General features: G+C 45.6%; 1 protein-coding gene across 10 annotated transcripts in view; it reads left to right on the top strand.

The window, feature by feature from the left end:
- CHEK2 (checkpoint kinase 2) overlaps positions 1-23,499 on the top strand; it is a 322,684-nt gene that overhangs the window by 247,461 nt on the left and 51,724 nt on the right. For all 10 annotated transcript variants that reach the window (XM_086943157.1, XM_086943155.1, XM_086943159.1 and 7 more), the window contains 2 exons: positions 14,144-14,307; positions 18,633-18,748. In XM_086943157.1, coding sequence (XP_086799283.1) covers positions 14,144-14,307; positions 18,633-18,748 — 280 coding nt within the window. The remainder of the gene's footprint in view (positions 1-14,143; positions 14,308-18,632; positions 18,749-23,499) is intronic.

Below are 23,499 nucleotides of genomic sequence, written 5' to 3'. Positions count from 1 at the left end.
GCTGTTTCTGATGCTCCATTGCAGTAGGGGCCTCGTGAGAGGTCGTTTTTATTCCTTTTTTGTTATTTACTGATTGGTTTTTCGTTTTCTTGCACTTTCATTGGTTACCTCCCAGTCTTTTATGTCTATTGGTCGGTTACTGGGCTACTCCTTATTTAAGGCTAGTCTCTGCTGTGCTTCTCTGACCATTTTCATTATGGCTAAGCGGACCTCCAAGCGCTTACGTGTTTTGTCCTCCTCTTCTGATGATGAGATGCCTATCCCGGCTCGTCGGACCAGGTCCCATGGTCCGGAGGATTCTTCAGCCTCTTGTCTGCTTCTGAGGTGCAGGCCATGATTGAGGCTGCTGTGACTCGTGCTCTGGAAAGCAGGGTTCCTGCGAAGCGCAGGTCTTCTTGTGCTGCGGTGGGTCCAGTGGGCTCTCCCTCTGAGGACTCTTCTTCTTCGGACACTGCCAAGCCTTCTACCTCTTCGGGGAAGTTTGTGCGTAGGGATGAGGTGCCTGCAATTCTACAACACATTAGGGAGAACTTGGGGTTTTCTCCTTTTTCTGCTCCAGTGGGGTCCGATAACATCTTTCCACAATATGTTAAGCCTCCGGCGCTCGCTATACCCTTTCATGGACGCATCAAGGACTTGATTTCGGGGGAGTGGCGGGACATGGAGCGCTCCTCAGTTCCTCGCTTTTTGCAGAAACTTTATTCCCTGGAGGAGTGAGAGGTCTCTCTTCCTCACTCTGTAAAGGTGGATGCCATGTTGGCCACTCTGATTGGTCGTACGTCTATCAATCCAGAAGATTGTTCTCCAACTGATGCCACTGATAAGAAGGTGGATGGTGCGCTGAAGAAGGCATTTTCCACTGGGAATTTGTCTTTGCGAGCTGGCGTTTACTCTGCGTATGCGGCGCAATCCTTGGTGTCTGACTTTGGGAAGCTGGCCACAGCTATTCAGGAGGAGACGGACTGTTGTGGCTTGCTTGTCCACATGGAACAGCAGGCTAAGCTCTTGACTGACGTCTCTTCGGATGTGCTTCGGTCTTCGGCCATGGCCTCTGGCTCCTTGGTTTTGGCTCGTCGGAATTTGTGGATGCATGACTGGAAAGCTGATTCTTCAGAGAAGTCCTCGCTCCTTAAGATCCCCTTTGATGGCAAGATGCTCTTTGGTGACCAGCTGGATAGTATGATCACCAAGGCTTTCAAGGATCGTAAGCATGCACTGCCTTACTGGAGCAAGGCGTCTGCCTCTGGTCCTCGCCGTTTCTGGAATCCGGTTCCGTCCTCCTCTTCGTCATTTCAGTCTTCCCGGCAGTTCTCTAAAAGCTTTTCTGCTCGTCAGCGCCAGTTCCGTCTCAAGAAGTCTTCTACCTTGGCTGGTCCCAAGACTCTGGTGGATGCCTTCAAGAGGAAGTCCTGACGTCGACTGTGTTTCAGCCGCAAGCCCTGGTGGCAGGAGGCTGTTGTCTTTCCTGGAAGCTTGGTGGCTGGATGTAAGGGATCTCTGGGCATTGACTATTATCAGGGGAGGTTATCTTATCGACTTTTTCGCCATTCCACCCGGCTGGAGCACCATCCTTACTCCTATCACCAGGTCTCCGGCCAGGAGGGAGGCTCTTCTGGAGGGGGTTCGGGATCTTCTGTCAAAAAAGGTGATCGTTCCGGTCCCTCTGGCACAGCGGGGGCAAAGATGTTATTCCATTTCGTTTCTGGTCCAGAAGGTGTCAGGGAGGATTCAGGCCGGTTCTAGACCTAAAAAGGGTGAATGGTTGGGTTCGGACCGTTCACTTCAAAATGGTGACCTTGCAGTCCATCATCCCGTTGGTGGGAGTCCGGGACTTCATGACATCTATCGATTTACAGGACGCCTACCTTCACGTTCCAGTGGCTCCGACTCATCCGCAGTTTCTTTGTTTTGCAGTTGGCAACTTTCACTTCCAGTTTGCGGTTTTGCCATTCGGGCTGAAGTCTGCTCCTCGGGTCTCCACCAAGCTTTGGGCTCCTTTGGTGGCCCTGGTCCACTGTCAAGGAATATTTCTTCATCCTTATCTGGACGATTGGTTGATTCATGCTCCCTCTTTCCAGTTGACTCTCAATAACACGGAGGTGGTTCTGGCCGTTTTGAGGGAGCACTGCTTTCTTGTCAATCTGGGAAAGTCGTTCCTTGTTTCGTCCCAAGATAGTCTCTTCATTGGGGCCCGGTTTCAGACGGATTTAGGGGTGGTCACTCTGCCCGAGGCTCGGATGACCAAGATTCATTTTCACATCCTATCTCTTCTGTCCGAACCGGTGCAGGTGGCAGCTCGTTGGCTCCAGGTTCAGGGGGATATGGTGGCCACTGTTTTTCTGGTTCCATGGGCCAGGTTTCATTTACACACACTGATGGCTCATATTCTGGCGCATTGGTCTACCCATTGCCTTCCCCTCTCTTCTCCGATCCCGGTTTCCTCTCAGATCAAGACTGCTCTGGGTTGGTGGCTGGTTCGAGGTCATCTGCTGAAGGGTGTCTCTCTCTCGGCTCCGGTTGTGGTGACCACAGATGCCAGCCTCTCTGGGTGGGGGGCCTGGCTTGGGGTTAATCGGTCCAGGGGCTTCTGGTCTCCCTCTCAGAGCAGAATGTCATCGAACTGGAGGGAGTTGGAGGCGGTTCTGTTGGGCTTCTCCCGGTTTCTGCAGGGTTCCGTTGTCCTGATCAGAACGGACAACATCACTGCCATGGCTTACGTGAACAGACAGGGGGGACCAGGTCCTCTTCTCTGGCCCTAGTGGCGAGGCGGTTGTTTGTTTGGGCAGAATCTCATCTGTTGGCGCTTTCGGTGATCCATATTCAGGGGGTGCCAATTCCCTTGCGGATGCCCTCAGCAGGGCCATTCCGTCCTATGTGGATTTCTGCCTTCGTCTGGAGTTGTGTGTGGATCTGACAATACGTTGGGGTGTTCCGGTGGTGGACCTCTTTGCGAATGTGGGCAATGCCTTGGTGGCCCGGTTTGTCTCCTGCGGTCGGGAGGGGTTGGCCTGGGCGTTGGATGCTCTCTCCTGCCCTTGGCCCCGCGGGCTTCTGTATGCCTTTCCTCCTTTCCCCCTTCTTCTCCGCTTCCTGCTGCGGGTACGCTCCTTGGGGTCTTCTGTGATTCTGGTGGCTCCGGCTTAGCCTCGTGCCTCCTGGTTTCCTATCCTGGTGGAGATGAGGTCGGAGGTGGAGTGGTTACTGCCTCTGTCTCTGCCCCCTTTGATCTTCCCGGCATTGCAACAGGATGTTCTGGCCCGGATGCGCTTGGCGGCTTGGAGGTTGAACGCTTAGGTCTTCTGCGTCAAGGGGTTCCTTCTGGTTTGACCTCTACACTACAGGCGGCTAGGCGCGCGTCGACCAACAAATCTTACCTGCGGCACTGGCGTTCTTTCAGTCGGTGGTGTCTTGTCAAGGGTTTGGACCCTACTTCCTCTTCTATGTTTGAGGTTATGCTGTTTCTTCAGGAGGGTGCTTCCTTGGGCTTGAAGGTTTCTTCCCTTCGTTTGCAATGGGCTGCGATTAGGGCGTTTAGAAGCTCTTGGGGCAATCTCTCGGATTCTGAGGGGTTGGTTAGCCGCCTTTTTAAGGGTTTGGGTAATGTTCTTCCTACCCCTCGGAGGCATTTTCCAACCTGGGATCTGTCTCTGGTCTTGGACGCTTTGATGGCCTCTCCCTTTGAGCCCTTGCTTTCTGTGAATCTGTGCCTGTTGTCCTTCAAGACTTTCTTTTTGGTGGCCATTTCCTCTGCTCGCCGCCTGAGTGAACTGGGTGCTCTTTCTTCCAAACACCCTTTTTGTCGAGTTTTTGAGGACAGGATCGTGTTGCGACCAATTCTTCCCTTTCGTCCTAAAGTGGACTCTCGGTTCCACAGGGATCAGGAGTTGGTCCTTCCTTCCTTTTTTTATTCCCGTCCTCGGACTCTGAGGTACGGCTACACTCTTTGGATGTTAGGAGGGCTCTCCTGGTCTATTTGGAGCGGGTCGCTCCTTTTCGTCTTTTGGATTCCTTTTTGTTAATTTTGAGCCTGTGAATCGGGGTTTGCGTCCTTCTACTCCTTCCTTGAGTCATTGGGCTCGTTCGCTGATTTCTTTGGCGTACAAGGAGGGGGGCACCTTTCTCCTTTGGGGGTTCAGGGTTGATCCACTTGCTCCATGGCTGCTTCCTTTGCGGAGGTCCAAGGGGCTTCCATTTATGTGATTTGTCTGGGCTTCACCGTTGACCTTTGCCTTTCATTACTGAATTGGCCAGGAGGTTGACTGTGCTGATATCTTTGGTCACAGGGTTCTTTCCACTATGATTCCTGAATAGTGGTTTTTCCCTTGTTTTCTGTGTTTTTTTATGAACCTATTTTTTGCATACCTTCTTTGGTTGTCCTGTTTGGCTTTGTACATCTCATTGTGTAAGGAAGGGAAGCGAGGGAGAGTCGATGAGGTAATGCTTCAATTACTTACCGGTAATTGCATTAGTCTGAGTCCTACTCCCTCGATTCCCTTACTTACATCCAGGGGCGGTGGGTGACATTTGAAAGTGGTGGGGCGCAATGTGATTTGCATACAGCACCGTAGCGAGCGCGAACCCCAAAAGGGGGTATTGGGGGGGTAACCCCCCCCCCCCCCCCCCCCCCCAAGAAAATTTTGAAAAAAAAAGAAGAAAAATCGTGCATTTTCAAGCAAATTTGAGAAAGCAGGAAGGTTAAGAAAGCAATTGTGGAAGTGCAGTTATTACATTAATAGTTGGCATAACTTAGGTAGCTGCTTATTCAGTATAACCACAGAGCTTCATACATTCTGTCCTATTACGCTCAGGTGCTGAATTCAGACTATAAGACTTTCATGAAAATCTCAGATTAACAATATTCACACCAAACGAGGCACTCCACACTTTTCTGGCTAAGAAACGCATTTTAAATTACTGTAGGACTGGTATATACATCTGGCGAAACTCCACAAATAATACCCTAGTGCTAGTGCGCCTCGCTGCGCTGGCGAGATTGTGATAAGTTAACATAGGTGATCTACTTCATATGTCGTGGCCTTGTCCCAAATATACGGCCCCCTCCTTGTGCTTGCTTTCGTGCCCCTCAATAAGAGAATAACATTCCGCCTCCTAACCCACGCACACAAAGCACTTTACGAACTTGGACCCGAATGCCTCAACACACGACTCTCCTTCTACACCCCCCCCCCTCCCCCCCCCCCCCTGCCAACCCCCCCCACCGCTAGCTACGCTCTTCCAATCAAGCCCTTGCTGCTGTACCCCGCATCAACAAAACCACCATGGGAGGAAGATCCTTCTCCTACATGGCGGCTAAAACCTGGAACTCACTTCCCACTCACCTTCGCCTCACTCAGAACCACCCAGCATTCAGAAAGCAACTTAAAACCTGGATATTCGACAAGTAACTCCCCACCCTTCCTCAAGCGCCTTGAATTGAATTGAATTCCCTCGTTGTGCTTGCTTTCCTGCCCCCTGTTCCCTCGTTGTGCTTGCTTTCCTGCCCCCTGTTCCCTGTGTGTGGCTCTCTGTGTGTGTGGGGCTCTGCGTGTGTGTGTGTGGGTGGCTCTGTGGTTGCGTGGGTGACTCTGTGTGTAGGTGGCTGTGTGTGTGTGTAGGTGGCTCTGTGTGTGTGTAGGTGGCTCTGTGTGTGTGTAGGTGGCTCTGTGTATGGGTGGGTGGCTGTATGTGGGTGGCCGCTATGTGCAGAAAAACACTTGCGAGTGCAAAATGAGGGTACAGTGTCTGCCCTTAAAGTCCATTGAGCTCTGCACCGTCTTTCAATCAACACACCCTACACAACAGCGGTCAATGAACCAATCCAGAGAAGAGTGGGAGCACGGAGGACCACACAAGACATGATGAAAGGCTGACCCAACAGCTGCCGATGGACCACACCAGAGAAGAGTGGGAGCACGGAGGACCACACAAGACACGATCAAAGGCTGACCCAACAGCTGCTGATGGACCACACCAGAGAAAAGAGGGGGGGGAAAGAGGGCGGTATAAGACTATCAAAAGCCAACCCAACAGTGAACGAGAAGAAACCCCAATGAAGTAATGCGATATGATTAAAAGCAAACTCAGTGACTGCTGATATACAGTGTGGCAGAAAGGAACAAATATGGCTTTACAGAAGTGTGATAATGACATTCAACTCAATTTTAAAGGGAGTGCTGATAGAGAGAAGGTAGGGGTGAGAGTGAAATGATGTTAATGAAGACAGCTCAGCATCTATCAACATTGCTGGATAATAGAGAGAAGTCAGGGCGACAAAAAGCTGCACTATGTTTCAAACCAACCTTAACTAAATGTGTAAATGTGCGGTCTGACACCAATCTGATAAGACTGGGCTGATTGTTAAAACAATACCACGACGATCATGCCCATGCCAAGCTCCCTTTATGTGCCCGCACACAGCCACACACTATGGCAGTAAGCACAAGCACAGCACACTCTTTAATGTAGGTAGACAAACTCTGCACGTGCACACTGACTTTTATTGCATATAGGCACCCACGCTTAATATATGCACAGACTCACTTTCCTTGTACAAACACACTCGCTGTATGCACTCAGTCACTACCCTTGAATGCACACATGCTTCGTGTGAGGCCACACTAGGACATGCTTCCCGCAGGAACGTGTAGGCCACGCCTGTCTGCCCACATCTACACTCTCCTCTATACAGATATACGATGCCCTAGTGTGTCCTCACCCACACTGTCCATGTTCACACTTTCCCTGCTGCCCAGGGTTGGACTGGCCTAAGGGGCAATCAGGCAGTGTTCGAGGGGCTAATCTTACAGGTCAGCGTGTAAGAAAGTTTTTGGCTTGTTTTATTACCTGCTGGGAGGGTTTTTATTGTGTATTTTCCCTGATATTGTCACACATGTTGCCTGCAGCTTGCACAAATGCATGCAGTCTCCCATTACCTTTATTCTCCCATCTCTCACGCACACACAAACCACATATATTGACATTCGCAATATGCCTTTGTGCTCCCTCCACACACACTACCCCTGTTCTACACATTATGGGATGCACACACGCACACACACTGAACTCTAATCACACACAAACACGCATACCCACCTGCTTTCCTTGTTTAAGTGTGTGGGTTTAGGTTTAGTTGAAATGATTTATGGTTAGGAGTTTAGATTTGGGCTGAAGGGGTTGGGCGGGAGGTATTTATGTGTTAAGATGTAAGTACATGGGTTTAGGATCAGACTTGAAGAAAGATGTGGATGTAGCTATAAGATTTGGAGGGGGTTAGAGGTGAAGTCTCTTCCCCTTGGTTCGAGTTAGGCCTTGGTTTGGGAAGGTTTAGCAGAGATGATAGTCCAGATCGGATTACTTCAAATGTACAACTCATATTTCCCAGGGTGTACACACAGACCCCTTTCTCTCAATGGCTACTCACCATCTCTCTCTCTCTGTCTCCGCACCCTCCTCCCCCCAGTTCTGTAGACAGCCACAGTATGCCACCGGGGACTCAAGTGTACCTGCAGCACACACTGACCCCGAATGCCCCCTTATCTACCCTCAACCAGACCCAACAAAGACATGCCCACTTAACAGCATACATGGAGGGAGTCTTCCAATGGCTATGCCAGCGTGCCAACACGGGCTTTCCATTTGTGCTCCACGCACCAGTGTATGCCCACATGCAGCATGCAAATGTCCTGTCTGGTCCAAAACAAGCATGCATTGGATTCTACGAACCTCTTTCATGAACTTCTACTCCTAAAATGTCACCAACACTCTAAACAAAAATATATGGCTGCATTTTCAAAAGTATATATACTTTTTTTGCACTAGACTACGTGGCCTTGAATTGTTGCAGGCTGGCCACCTGTTCGCAGAGGCAGTGTCAGTCGCAGAGAGAAAGAAAGGCTCTCTCAGACTCTAATGATCAAGGTGTGCCGCCTAACGGCACGTGCCTATGCGAGCACATGTGCATCACTGCTGCTGGCCGCTGTGGTTCTGGAATTCCGGATCCTGCTGTAATATGGTACCGAGGTCCGACACTCGTGTCACAAAATGCCATCGTACCATGACGAATTTGGTATCGGCAGACCGGTAATGATTAGGACATTATCCCTGTGCATTTTCGTCATGATTGGGCAATGCTAACACCCTTAAATCGTGGTTTCCGTTCCGAACCCTCGGACTCCATTTTGTGAACGGCATCCATCTTGTGCCTTGCCCTCATATAAGTCAATTGATTAAGGTCGAGCTTGATCTGAAAGGACACGTCCACCTTAGCTGACTTCCCCATGACCTGGCCGAACTGACTCTACCGCCTCCAGCCAAACCTGTTTGGGCAGCCCCTCGCCCAGTGGCCGAATGAGATAGCATCAATACATAACATACCATAAACCATTCACCACCTACAGACCATGTTTTCTGCACACATACACCTGTCCATGTTCCTTGTTTATGGCCAGTTTTATGACAAGGAGGTGCCCTGTTCTATTGGGGTTTTCATCGATATCTGATTGTAATTCCGGGCTGGGCTGAGTCATCTATCACAAACTGGACATCTAAAATATGGGTTGGCCGTCATGACTTCGCGTTTTGCTCTATTGTGTAAATATGTGTATGACCGTATCATAAACTCAAGAATTCTTGCCTGAAGTGTAAAACCGTGTATAAAAGGAGAAGGCTGGTTCTGTAAAAACGAACAGTCTCCTGAGAACTTACGGCCCGTGCTGTCGTACTTCTAGGACACATGTTACTTGGTTGCAGCCAATAAAACTCGATCTTTGACTTCACCTAGAAGACTCTTGGTTTCTGTGGTCCGGAACAGGGAGAACTCAGAGGTCTTCGGGTGTGATCCCCTGGCACCACCGGGTTCCTAAAAACCCGGAACCTCACCGCGGGTTCAGGTGTGCAGGCCCTTGCGCATCTCACATACATTAAACATGGCGGTGGGGCTGAGGTGGAGCTGCCAGGGTGGGGGGGGGGGGGTTGTGGTCCGCGTGATCCGTTATCTTACCAGATGCCCGTCCGGTGAATCTACCACAGTGACTGGGGCACCGGGCTGCCGACACCCCCTCTCGGTTTAGCTTCCATGGGTGCCCCTGAAGCAATCCACTCGTATTCCGGGTGGCACAGCTGTGCCCACGCCACTCGAGCTCCACCTTCGATCCCGGACTTTTGCCAGAAAAACAAGCCCCTCCCCCCGGTCTTTATGAATACTCTGATTCCCAGATACCCCATTAACGCACAATTCTCCAAGGCATGCAGGTTCGCCATGTGCAAAAGTTAGCAAAGGATACTCACTCGTACAATGATCCCTCAATGTGCTGTGGGGGTGTTGTTTGTGTATGTTTATATATCTTTAAGACTAAGAGTGTGGCTGTATATTCATCGTATTGTAACATGTTGTGAACCTTGGAGCGGGGGTGTGCGTGCAGTCTTTAATTGCGTGAGTGTCTACCCAGTGAGTATTAGACGCAGTGACAATGTTGGTCTGTGAGTGTGAGTCCCGTGCGTGCGGCACTTAGAGGGTCGAGGTCCCGTGCGCAGGCTTTAACTAATGTTTAGGAAGCTGAGCGGTCTCGGACCCCAGACACAGCTCTTGCCCCTCCCTCTTTCTCCAGACATCCTCCTCACAGCTCTTGCCCTCACTCGCTCCACGCCTTCCTTCCCTGCTATTACCTCGGTCACTCCCCCATCCTTCTAGCGTCCGCTTCGGCACTCCTGGGTCTTGAATCTCCCGCCCCCTACTTCCTCACGCCTCGAGACGGAGCACGAACGGGCTGCACGTTAGCGCAGCAAACTATTACTAACCGATACACTCAAGGGACAGACTACTCAGTACTCACCCAGACAGGCAGCGACGCTGCGACGGAGAACACACCAGGACTGGAACTGCACTGACACTCCACGACACCGGGGCCTGCTTGCTAGTTGCTTCTCCTCCTGGCTCCTGCCCGGGGTCGCGCCACTCTGCCCCCGCCCACCCACGCGTGGCATCCAATAATGGATGTTGCACAGTGGGCCAGCCAATCCTGGCGCTGCATGCAGCGCCAGGATTGGCTTGGGTGGCACATGAACTGCTCGCCCTAGGCAGCCATTCAAGCCCGGCCCGGCCGAAGCCGTACCTCCAGCCCCTTCTCTATGCCTAAGGGCATCGGCGCATGCGCGGGCAAGTCTCAGCCCGGGGGTATCATGCGCACAGTGCTGGCCTGCTGCAGCTGCTGTCACTCAAGCAGCTGCAGCAGACCAGCCGCCCCGCCCCCACCCCCTCCGAGTCCGACCGCACAGCGCACCATACCATTGAGGCATTGACGTGACGTCACGTCACATGATCCCGCGCTGTTGAAGAGAATATTATATTACGAGAATATTACTAGTGTGTAGTGCACGCACGGTGCGTCCAGGGTTTAGTGGGGCTACGCCCCTACGCCCCAATGGACGCACCGCGCCTGCTTACATCCCTCCCTCCCTCCCTCCCTCCCTAATGGTCCAGGCCAACCTTTTGGTATGGTTTCGATCTATGTGGCATTACAGGAGGTGTGTGGGGGCTGGAGACTATTTATAGTCCTCACGTGATAAATCACGTGGGTATGGGTGTCTGAGGCCGGGATGCCTCATTGTGCAAGTAAGGGAAGCGAGGGAGTAGGACTCAGAGTAATGCAATTACCGGTAAGTAATTGAAGCATTCTATACTATTGGTTAGTTCACTTATTGAGAAGATATTGTAGAAGAAACTAAGATTTGCAAAATACAATTAAACTTTATGAACATTTTGGTTCATTTTCTAAAATCTAATAATTCTTTTAGGTGTAGTGAATAGCTCTGTAAAATGTAATGGTTGAACAGTACCTGCTTAAATACTGAATAGAAATCTCAGTTTGGGCTTTTTACTTACTACTTACAATGAAAATACTTTGAAGTTGGCATACTTGAGGGACTTCCTCATGTATGTATTTGGCCTATACAAACAAATAATTTAATATTCATCAATGAACTTACCCCTTTCCCAACATGATAGTCTCACAGGATAAAACAGTTGCTGCTTAATAAACCCAATGTTTGCTAAATTGCAGTACTCTCACGTTGCGCACTGGTAGAAAGTTGAACGCATGTCCTTCAAGACCAAAGCATGTTCTGAAATCTGCATTTTATTAGACCTACATCACAGCTAAAATGTATATATTGAGGAATGCTTTGTAAAAATGCACATAATTCCAGTCACAGACATTCCGGCTGCTGAGCCGTCAAAGAAAATATTACTTTGAAGCGCCCTTTTCTAACTATGATTTGATTATGCATAATTTCACTGGAAAGCAAAACCTGTGCCTAATGGGTACTTTTTTCCTCAGAGGTTCTCTCATTTGAAATATTCCTTGCCTTCCGACTTAATCCCACCCTTTTATCCTGTCAATATATATCTGATAGGACCAGAGCAACTCATGTTTTGTTGCAGTCACAACATCACACAATTTGATTGCACATGCTCTACAGAGGTACCGCTTACTGTCCAGAATATCAGTTGGTTCTTCCATGCACTATATACATTAGACTGCAGAGCTCACCCTCATTTTTGTATTCTATTTATCATTAATTTTCCATAATTCGCCTCAAATGTTATTTTTTTTTCCCATATGGCTATTTTTCTACCGCCCTCTGGGTTCCAGCCATGCATCAGACATAGAGCCTCTATCTCAGTGACCTGCTCCATATGCAATTGGTTGCATCTTGAAAGCCACAAGGCAGAAGGAACTAAACTAAGTATAAGGCCCATTTAGATGGACCCGACTTTAAATTGAATTGAAAGGAATGGGAAGAGAAATTCTTTTACACCTCTGAAGAGAACAATAAGAAGGAACTCAATGATCCTCTTCTCATTCCTTTTCAACATAGAGCACTAAAGAGGAGAAGCGGCATAACATGGCACTCCCTAGCAGAGAAGGCCTCTTCTTTTTTGGAACATTTGCCTAAGTTGCTTCAAATTCTTTCCAATGCATGAGTTAACCCAAATGATCCTCGTTGTTTGGGCCTCTTTTGACAGACCTAGGTCTAAAGTGCTGCAGCTGGGTGGTCAGATGCTGAAAGTAATGATGCAAAGACGTTGCCAAGCTTTCTTTGAAGTCAGTAAGGTGAACTCGCACTGTCCACGGTATTGACGTTCTCATGAGTGATGGAGGATGAGGTTAACGGGACTTTCAGCGCATCCCCACATACTTCTCCTGGCCATTCCGTTTGATGGCTTCAACCTTTCCGGAGCACAAGTAGAGAAAAGCTAGTGCCCCTCAGTTATCCATCCTCAAAAGCAGCATTTCTTCATGCCTGAAACTGCGTGTAGAGAGGCTGTACATGGCTGTAGCTGCCAGCTTCCAAGCATTCCAACTTTCGCATCAAACCCATATTGATGCTTTTAACTTGCCAGCTCAAAATTCTCTAGATGCTCTCTACTCTCTTGAATACCGTGATGTTCGAACAGTATTTTTTCACCTTTTGACTTATGTGCCCCCTCTCCCCCCCAACCGCCCCCCCCCCCCCCCCCTCACCCTACCCTTCATCATTGCTGGGATCCGAGGATCCCACTGAATCATTGGAATCTGGGGACACCCACTGAGTTATTACTGCATAGCAGGGATGAAGACTTAAGCACTTTCAAACATTTTAACTGCAAACAATATCAATCAAATATAGAAGCGGGCATCCATCAAACAAATACACAAATTAAGTACTTGCTTTAGTTTCCAAACAAATAGGAGAAATAAATCAAAAATATAATTTTAATTTGAAGGTTGAAGGTTTTCTAAATTCAACTTGACCCACTGTTAAATGCACTTGTACTGCTCCCATGACTCAACCTGAGGATACTACCTCACTTTTTATGCTCCAATTTCAAATTCCTTTGCATTTGCGGACTGTTTTAAAATGGTTAACTTTACATTTTGCTTTTTTACTTATATACACTTTCTTAATCTGTTAATATTATTTAGTTTTCTTAGCAGTTGTACCCCCTGAGTAGGCTTTGCGTACCCCCAGTGGTCCCTGGACCACAGATTAAGGACCACTGCTCTAGAAGTTACCTCCAGCTCCCCATCCTCTTGATTCTATTCGTGCCTTCACATTCTCCTTGAAAAGGTGTAAACTTTGCTTCACAAAACTATGACTGAGCTCCGCCCAGCTCACGATCTTGGTGCCAACTCTTTTCAAATTTTGCCCGTTTTGGCTTATTGTGAAACATTTATAAATGTATATGAATCACGACTAAACTATTGTAATGAAATTACCTTGAGTGTGTACTTTAATAAAGGGCACATTTATTATCCCTATATCTCGCATTCAACCAAGTATTGCCTGGTGTTGTCGGCTGAAAGTCCCTGTTGAATTTCCTGTAGGGTATAGAGTAAGCCCTTTACCATTTTACAATACGTGTTTTACTTTTAAACGGGTTTTAAAAATTGTCTGATGGTGAATGCTGAAGTTCTACACCATATGTTTGACAGTATAATTGCTGAATTTGGACCACTTTCCCACAAACATCATAATGTTACTCCTAATTTTGTTTTTGTAGATTTCTGATTATAAGGATTTTAGAAAATTCTGAAGCTTGTGCTCGGAAATCTAGGCAATTCATAGATTTCTTTGTACACTTCTGTTACCGTACACCAAGCAGACTATCATCTGAGCATCTGCCGCCGTAATGAGCATTTGCATTTAACCTATCCTCTTTTTTGTGCTCTCCCTGAAATCATGTGTGAAAATACTTTGTGTTGTGGCATCCTTTCCCTCTGTCCTCCACCAGTGGAAACGATTATGCACCAACCCTGACCTCAAGTGTACTTGTATGAATGATCTACCTTATTGTAATAAGATCCATGTGTTTATATAAATGTATGTGGAACTGGGTTATGTGAATCTAGATCTGTGGTTTGTGTGTGCACTTCATCTGAATGAGGGTTCACAAAACATGCAGTGAATGTGGTCCATGGACACTACCGCTTGTATCAAACTTTTGTCATCGTGTGTGATGCTCTTACAGTTTCTTATGAAATTCCACAAAATAGGCAGGGCATGTTTGTATCAAATTGCTTCTTTTGTTTTTAAATGTAAAAGTAACTATGTCTATGCTAAATGTGACGATAACTTCATGTAGTTTTGTATTGCTTTATGATAGATTACAGATTTTGGCCAGTCGAAGATTCTTGGTGAAACGTCGCTCATGAGGACATTATGTGGCACTCCAACCTACCTTGCTCCTGAAATATTAACCACAGCTGGCACCGCTGGGTATAGCAATGCAGTGGATTGCTGGAGTTTAGGGGTTATTCTGTTTGTATGGTAAGACTAAGCTTGATGTATGTGCTGTCAAGGAAGAGTGGAGATCAGTGTTGTCCAAAGCCTTAGGCTATGTCTTAGTGTTGAAGTCCTTGCAGATGCCTTTTCTACCCTATTAAAAGTTATTTAAATGATTTAAACTGCCTAACAAACCTTCGTTTGAACTTCAGTGTGTGATATTTAGTTGCAGGGGTTTCTTTAAAAGCCACCCCTTTATTCAGCTTGTTGGCACAATCGCCCAGGCCAGCTATACTATGGGAATTCCCTCTCTTACAACTACCTAGCTGCACCAATGTAGTCTTTAATATTGTCCAGATTTACAGAATCCACATTTCATTTGATGAAACACCATATTGGTATCATTCACTATATAATCATCTTGGTAAGAAATGCTAAATATAGTTATCTGCCCAAATAGCATTAATTCCTAAGCCATTTATTTCACCCCTTTAGTAGATCTAGCTTTTCAGTTGTCGGGATCATTCATTCCAACTTGGAGGTGTTGCACACTGAGGCCTAATGTCTTTTTGAGCGTCTACTCTTACCAAATAAAACGTCAAGTGTGCTAAGCTGAAACAAAGTTGTTGTGGCACAGATGCTCTGGGCTAAAATAGAGGAATGCTTCTAAGTAAAAATCTAAATTGTCTGCCCACTGTTTGTAATTGCAAAATTGACTTGTTGACACTAATGGTAACCATAAAGCATATTTGTTTCTCAAGAGAAACCAAAAATTGTGAATATACCAAATCAGGAAGCCTGACTATGACTTAATTTTAAAAAGCCTCAACATATGTTATTCGAATTCCTACATAGTCTTCTAGTCACCCATGTATCCAATCTGAGGCCATGTGCACAATAAAAAAAGAAATATCCTGGTAAAAGGCCTGCATTTCGTTGGGTGATCTGGCTTTCTGCTGTATGCCCGAAAAAAACTGGGCGCATGCTGCTTTAATACAGGTTATGTTAAAATAAACTTATAGAGCGCATTTTTCACCCAGGGGTATCTAAGCGTTATCTGCGGACATACGCCATCAGCAAGTCACAGAACCACCAGCTCAAAAAGGCCCCCATGCCTTCAGGAAAAGCACAGTCTTCAGATTCTTCCTAAAGGGAGGAGATTAGTTTCCTTCCGAAGTTTAGCTGGTAGGCGGTTCCAGGCCTGAGGGATAGTGCTGGAAAAAGCTCTACCGCCTATGGATGCAAGGTTGAACCTGGGACAGACCAAATTACATGCCTCAGCTGACCGAAGGGCCCTACTTGGCGTGTAATTGATCAGACGGTCCTTGATATAGCTAGGGGCTGAGCCATAGATGGCCTTGTGTGCTATACAGAGGCTTTTAAATTTGGTTCTCTGAGCAATTGGAAGCCAGTGTAAATCCTGTAGTAAGGGCGTGGCGCGGGTCTGCCTGGGTTTTTTAAAGATTAGTCTGGCCGCGTCGTTCATTACAACCTGAAGCCTAGCCAGAAGGGTTTTCGGTAGTCAATAAAATAAAAGTAGTTGATGTAGTCAAGACATGCCAGGATCAGGGCAGAAACCGCCATTCTAAGAGTGGAAAAAGACAGCAGGGAAGATAGTTTCCGGAGCTGACGCAGCAGGCTTACACATGTGCCTACCACAGCCGACACTTGCTGTGTCATAGATAGTAGGGCATCAATTTTGATGTCTAAACTCTTTACTGCCACTGCAGGTTCTGGAAAAGGTCCTAGTTCTGCCGGCCAGAACAAATCGCTCCATGGATTTGAAGCTGTGGTGACTGCTAGGACTTCGGTTTTGTCCGGGTTTATTTTTAATGAATTAGCCAACATCCAGTTGATAGTGAACTTGAGAATGTCTTGCATTCTCAAGTAACCCGCCGATGAATGGTCAATGTGGATCAGAATTTGAGTGGCATCGGCATAATTATAAACCCTGCAGTCCATCTGGTTTAATGCTGCTATCAGAGGCTGCAAATAGATGTTAAAAAGCAGAGGTGATAGAGCTGAACCCTGGGGCAAACCACAGATCAGCTTGGCTGGCTTAGACACCAGATCCGCTAGTTGGACTCGCTGCGAGCGTTCTGCAAGGAAGGAAGTCAGCCAGGCCACAACCGTGCCCTGTATCCCTTGGTCCTTAATCGGCGACACTAATCTGCCATGATTGACAGTGTCAAACGCCGCGAATAAGTCCAATAAGACCAGGGCACACAGAGTCTCAGGTCATCCAGCACAGAAAGTATAACCAATTCCGTGCTATTCAAGAATCTTCCACATATTAATCCACCACCTCTAGACTAATTGATAACCAACTGTGAATTTGCAACCAGGTTACCATTAATTTAGGTAAGAACTCAAAACTTTTCTACATGAAAACTTTTAGGAGATGGGCCAAAACTGGTCCACGCTGTGAACCCTTCTACCTATTGATACCCTACCTCCTTTGGGTATAGGGCCCAGGACCGAGCAAAGAAATTTGCTTTGCTGACTCCCACCAGACTGGGAAAAGTCTATTACACCATTTGCCCCGCCCACTCAAAAGTCTTGAAAAGTTATTGCTAAATTGCAACAGGAAAAGCCTCACCTAACTAAGGGATTTTGCTGAACATTGACATCCCTAGTCACTTTCCAGTGTCTTTTTTAATAACAGAGGCATGCTTGCCCAGTAATACATATAGGTGTACCTCCTATGACAGGCCCCCTTTTCGTGTTATTCTTCACATGTTCCTTGTTTCCCCACCCATCATTGTAGATATAAATCTACTTTTTTCATACTTGTGACTTCACCCTTGTTCTTTTTTTTAATCTAAATATGCTGCTTTTTTCGAACTCTAGTCTCCTTCAGCTTCTTAAGCTTATGTTCAGCTCTGCTTTAAGCCATGCTTATGTCTTTGGCTATTTTCAGAAAAGATTGAGGCATGAAGATTCACTAAAACCAGCTAGCTCCGCCGACCACGCAAACCTTTTGGCAGGAGATTGCTTGACACCGGAACAGAGCCTGGCTCAAGAGCACTGAGCTACACTGTTGTCGCTGCCACTCCAGGTCCTGGAAGGACAGGATCTTGCACCATGGTCTCTGGTGCAGTCCTGGACTCTGGCCGTCCAGGGTCATAGCCAGTATGGGAATTCGGTCTTTTCTGGATGTCATTGCTTCAGATGTCCCCTCTGGCTGTGTCCCTCTGGTGAAAGGCGTTTACTAAATGGCAGATCGGTGTGGCATCCCCAGTTCATCAGTTACGGAAAGACTGTAACATCTTAAGTTGGTGTGCTCCCATTCGCTCAGTTCCAAACTAAGGACACTGAGAAAGATATATTGTCTGGGGAATGAAGAGATGGTTAAAATAAGAAGATATGGTGCAAGGCCACTTCCATAAAAAATATAAAATTGTGAAGTCTGCATCGCGAAGGTAGGCTACAAAAGTCAAACATGGCTACACTTCCATGTAAAAACCTATGTCCATGACTCCACTGCTCGCCCAACCCCTTAGCATGCTTGTGTCATCTGCCTCTCTTCTCTCTGTGAATGTTTTTTCCCAGTTTTTATAACTTGATACTGAGTGCACAAACCTGTATTACACACCTATACAAGGAGTTTCCAGCCCCACTAGCTAATGGGATATTCGCAAGTTATTATTGGTTTAGAGTAAGAATAACAAAGTTGCCTTAACAGTTACTTTGAACTTTGATGACATTGACCTTCAATACAAAACTAATAGCTTTCCAGATGAATCAGTATGCACAACCTACTACAACCTGTAATACGTATTGTAAAACATGGCAGTGATTCACAGCCTATCATTGGGCTCACCTTTGGGTAAACTTTGTCTGTGGGAATTCCGGCTATAATGTAAGTGTTAATAAGATGTATATCTCAAAGTTGTGGTGAAAAAGTACTGTCAAATACCACATGCTGTAATCCACAGCTCTATCCCCCAGTAAAACCTATACACCAAGTCATTTGAAAGTGTGACTTTCCCAACTTTTTAAACACAAGGATTAAAAGTTATTTAGTCACAATATTGCATGGTGTGGCCTTTATCTTTCGTCTCAACAGCTCTTTCCAGTTGTTTCTTTTAAACTAAAAGAAAGTAACAAGCATAACATCTATTGGTAACTGTATGAAGGTGCTATAATATTAATCTTTGCTGTCAGTGCATGTCTGAGAAAGATAAATAATATGCTGGTGGAAAGAAGAAATTGAATAATTGTAAAAAGTAAACAATAACAGTCTTCCATGTCTGAAGCGATTTTTCTTTTCGTAATTTCATTTCATGTCTAGATTGATTTTTGTATTGTTTTCTTTAATATGGTTTAGATTTGCTGTTACAAATTTTCTTTTTGTTTTCCCATCACAGCCTGAGTGGTTATCCTCCATTCACGGAGCAAGATTCGGAGATCCCACTCAAAGACCAAATCACTCTTGGGCAGTACAGGTTCATTCAAGCAGCTTGGGAGCATGTTTCAAGCACAGGTACAGCCTCCTTTTATTTTTGTCTTGTTTTAATGAATAAAGGTCTCTTTTATAGGTGGGTAGGAATGGGACAGCTGCCATAAATTGGTGGCTGTTGCATCCAGTCACTACTTACAACAAAGAGTATCCAGGAGTCACAACTCTGTTGTCATACTTTAGACTAACCACTATTTGACTAACAAACTAGATTGTGAGTTAAATGTAATAAGATATGTAAACACCATCTCGACACTCATATCTATGACATACAACCCAAGTAGGAAATTTTTCCATCAGTTGTCGTCCTGTGCCACCACTATTACATCATTTGGATACTCCTTACCCAGGAGTTAGTATGACGTCCGTCACCCTAATTAAAAGGTGAGGGCTATATGAGTTAGGAGGTGTTGGTAATAGTGTTGTTACTGGGTGGTGTCAGTATGGTATTGGTGTTTACAACTGAAGAAAAAGCAGTGCAAAGTGAAAATAAGTGTAGTGAGTAAAATTAGGTGGAACTGAGTAGAATGGATATTTTAATGATTTCTCTCAGACCCCTAAGCTTAAAAACAAGTGAATAGTGAGAAAACAAGTAGATTTAACATAATATCTACTCAGCAAGTGGTCAACATGTTTCTGCATATAGGTGGAAACTATCCTATGCTTTCATCAGGACCATGATATTGCTACTGCTGTATTATAAAGTGAGAAAGAATAAATGAAAAAAAATCACCTAATTTTCAGGTGTTGATTCTCCACCACAATCTAGAGTAGTCGTAATAGTGCGAAAGGAAAAAAGAGAAACAGGCATGTTTATCACAGAATGCACTTCTCATTAGTGGTATTCTTGTGGTCATGTACATAAAGTTTAAATGACATGATAACACTCACCCAATTTCTGTGGGGATGGCGCCTCACCTCACCTGGCTGCAGCTCAGGTAAATAAGGAGCACCGCTCTGTTTAGCAAAAGACAATCATAGAAGCACTCAACCAATTCATATCTAGGCAGTATTGTCAGGTAAAAATCCTAAAGCACTCATAAGACTGGGCTTAGGGTATTGCAGATTCATGCATTTCTGCTAGTAGGTCAAATGTTGCATCAGATGAACAAGTCACATGTAGCAGTGTTAGCAAGGTGACTGCTGACCTATCTGTCATGCCCCCAAAGTTAGCACAGTAATTTCCGTTAGGAAACTTTCTGGAAGATAGGCTAAGGATTTAGAAAATCATGAGGCATGTCAATCGTTATAATTGTTGAGGAAAGAATCACTCGCAATGCTTTGTGTGTTGAAAAGGGTTGAATGCGAATAAATCGTTAAGTGCGGCAACTGTTGTTTTTAAAGGTCTTAAATGTGTTATTAGTTCAACATCGGAAATAATGTGAGGCTCGGCGCGCGTTTACTTTCCCAACCCTTTTAGACGAGCCGCTTTTTCAAGTTTGTTTATAAGCGGGTTCTTACATGCAGCAAGCGCCGTAAATGGATTGTGAAGTGAGCTGATCATTATTATTAACATCGGGACCCAGCGCGATGACTCAGCGTGGGCTAAAGCGGACCGCATTGCAAAATACAGAGTGTACGCCGTGCGCGGCATAGCAGGAGACAACACCTCCCCTTTCCTCTCTCTCCTTACCTCTCCGTCGGTGTCTCCCAGGGTCCCTCTGGGCTGTTCTGGGGAGGCACCGAACGGAGGCAGAGCAGGCATTTCTAACGTTGCCTGTAGCGCAATGGATTCTGGAACTAGTAGTAGGCACAAGTACCGAAGGCACATTTATGAAAGATGTTTTTTATGCAATAACGCTATTTAAGCATTGTTAGCGCGGCTACATGGAAGATCTTTTCATTAATTACAAACCTGTGGGTTTTTTTAAAATTCAAACCTGTGGGTTCTTTTTGAACAATATCAAACAAAGTATCAGAAAAAATACCGGCTTGAGATCTAAAACAAAACAAACGCGCTGTTGGTGTATGTCTTGATGTAATAGTTTAAGTTTCACCATTGGTTTGTATTGCGCACACATTTAATGAGAAAGGATTACTACGTAGTAATACTGTTACTAGTCAGGCCAGTTGGAACATATTCTCACTGGGAAATGCATTGTTCTGATTGCAAGATAACCATTAGATATTAGTTATTACCATATGTATTGCAAATGACACAGGAGTGGCCTGCATAATTTAACATATATTCCCACTGGGTATATAATTCGCCAGAATTGTTTAGCGCAGTGTTTAAACCAAAGCGGACATTCTATGCTCTTATATCTCCACACATTCTGACAGTTAAGTAATTTTTGCATGCGGGTAAGATTTTACTATAGCGACATCCACGGTATGGGTTCATTAAGACCTTCTTTGTCACTGTTCAGTTTATAGACCCACTTTTGCTCAATTTTGAACAGAAATTTGCCTATATCTGGACAATTATCTGGAATGTTGGGTTGTTCCAATATGGTCCATGTGAAGTCGTTCGGGCCATGTCCTTTTTCTAAAAAGTGTGCTGTTAAGCGTGTCGTCTGTTTGCGGCAGCGGACAGTGCTTTTATGTTCGCCGATCCTGATTTTAGTTTTTCTGGTCGTCATGCCAACGTATCTTTTAGGGCACGGACAGGTGATCATGTATATAGTGTTTTCGCTATTACAATTAGTAAATTTGCGTTGTTGCCATGGGCGCATGGTTCCTATATCCACAGTCGTTGACTTCGATGTCTGGGGACATGCAGAGCAGTTGCCACAAGGGTGATGTCCTTGTACGGGTGGGAGATCCCATAGAGTTCCAACTTGCCTGGGTGGTTTACTCTTCGGTCTGGTATGGACCAATTGATCCTTTATGCTTGGTCCTCTTTTGAAGGCAAAAAGGGGAGGAGGTATTGTGTCTCCACTTGTGTTCAATATGGACCAATGTTTGGTTATAATTTTGCGGACCTGGTTGGATTTCGTGTGGAAGGTGTTTACAAATGTCATCCTTTTCGTCTTTTCTTTAGGGACACTGATGTCCAGCAGGGCGTCCCTGTTGTTGTTTGACGCCCTCTTCTTAGATTGACGAATGATTTTCGTAGGGTAATTCTTTTCCCGTAGGTCTTCGGACAATGTCTTGGAATGTTTCTCAAAGGCTTCTTTCGTTGAACAATTTCTCTGAAGCCTGAGAAATTGCCCGAAAGTCTGTTTTGATTGAATGACGTACGACTACCAACTATCGATGTTAAAATCAACCTAAGAGGTTTTGTAACCAGGATACATTTCAGGGAACCATTGCTTATATTTAATGAGGCTATGACTGGAAGCCTTATGGGCACCAGGTCTAAGCCCTCTTTCTGTCCTCCAGTGAGCAGGACGGTTGCAAGACGCCACTGACCCGTGCCAGGTGACCCTGATATTTTAATACAGCACCCTACGCCAGCGAGTCTGAAGGTTCATGTGTCCACCAGTAGGATGAACCCCAATTCTTTTCGCTCTACTCCTGACCGAGTCAAAACCTCTTTGCACTTTTGGGAAGCAGATTTTGGCCTGGACCAGGGATACCCTTCGTAACCAGTCAATGCCCTCTTCTTGCTGAGGTGATATACCCATGCATTATGGGACTTGGTTGGGCAGTTCTTGCCGACAGTCCCAGAGGAATTTCGGCCCAATTTGGCTATAACAGGATTATCATGATTCTGTTAAGTGTATCTATTCTGGACTAGACACTGACTTGGACAGAACAGTTGGAACTAGCAAGGTGCTTTGGCAGTATGCTTGGATGAGCTCCATGAGCTTCTCTGGAGATGTGCAAGCTTCTTTAGTGGACATGCCATTCAGTGGGTCTCGCTTGATTGGCGAGAAGGCAGATTTGATGTTGAAACGTTTTAAGGAAAGCTGAGACAATATACTTTACCTATTTCTTTCTACTGATACGAGACAGTGTCTCCAACAGTTTCACCCCTTTTGAGGCATCACAGGTTTTGAAGAGACATAGATCCCTATGTGTTCAGAAAAGAAGACTGTGGTAACACTCATAAATTTAGAGCTAGAAAAATGTATTCATAACAAAAAAAATAATGTAGATTAAAACCCAGATTAGTGGGTAGTGAGGAAAACATTACATGCTAGTGTGCACAGGCAAACAAAAAGTGATACATGGGACTTAAAAGTGTAACCTTTGTATCACAATCCAAGTAACACACTACAGCCCAACACAATTCCAATGTTTAGAATATAAATTGGGTCTGTATGCAGTGTCACTGTTTCGATCCTTTGTAAATTATAGGACCATCAGGACGAAAATCAATATACACCGGAGATACAAGAGATAAACCTAAAAAAAGAGAAAAATACAATCATAAGGCAAAACACAGAAAAATCATAAGTCACAAAAATCAAAGAGCGAATCAGTATGAACAGACTGCAGAGTACATAAATAAATTATTCTGTACATGAGTAGTATTTCAAACTATAGCAACTGCAAGGTATGCAAAATAGATGTCGAGGGGGTGTCTTACCATACTGCCAAAGCTATTGGGCAAGTGATCATGCCAGTCAGAGATGAAGTAAAGATGTCAGTTCCCACAGAATAGAAACTTCTAGTTTGTGCACAGGTTTTTTCATTTTATATATATTTTCTTGGTCTTTTTTTTGTTTTTAACATTATTTACTTAAGATAGTCCTTGTTAGAACCGGCTGTCTCTAGTTGGCAGAGGTATGCACTTCTGACAAATAGGGACACACCTTTTCTATTCAGGGCAAGGGGATCACACCCTTTGATAACCCCTGCTCACCCCCTTGGTAGCTTGGCAGAGC

The sequence above is a fragment of the Lissotriton vulgaris genome, chromosome 11, assembly GCF_964263255.1.
Source record: "Lissotriton vulgaris chromosome 11, aLisVul1.2, whole genome shotgun sequence".
In the NCBI taxonomy this organism is placed as follows: Eukaryota; Metazoa; Chordata; class Amphibia; order Caudata; family Salamandridae; genus Lissotriton; species Lissotriton vulgaris.
This window is presented reverse-complemented; position numbering and strand designations above follow the sequence as displayed.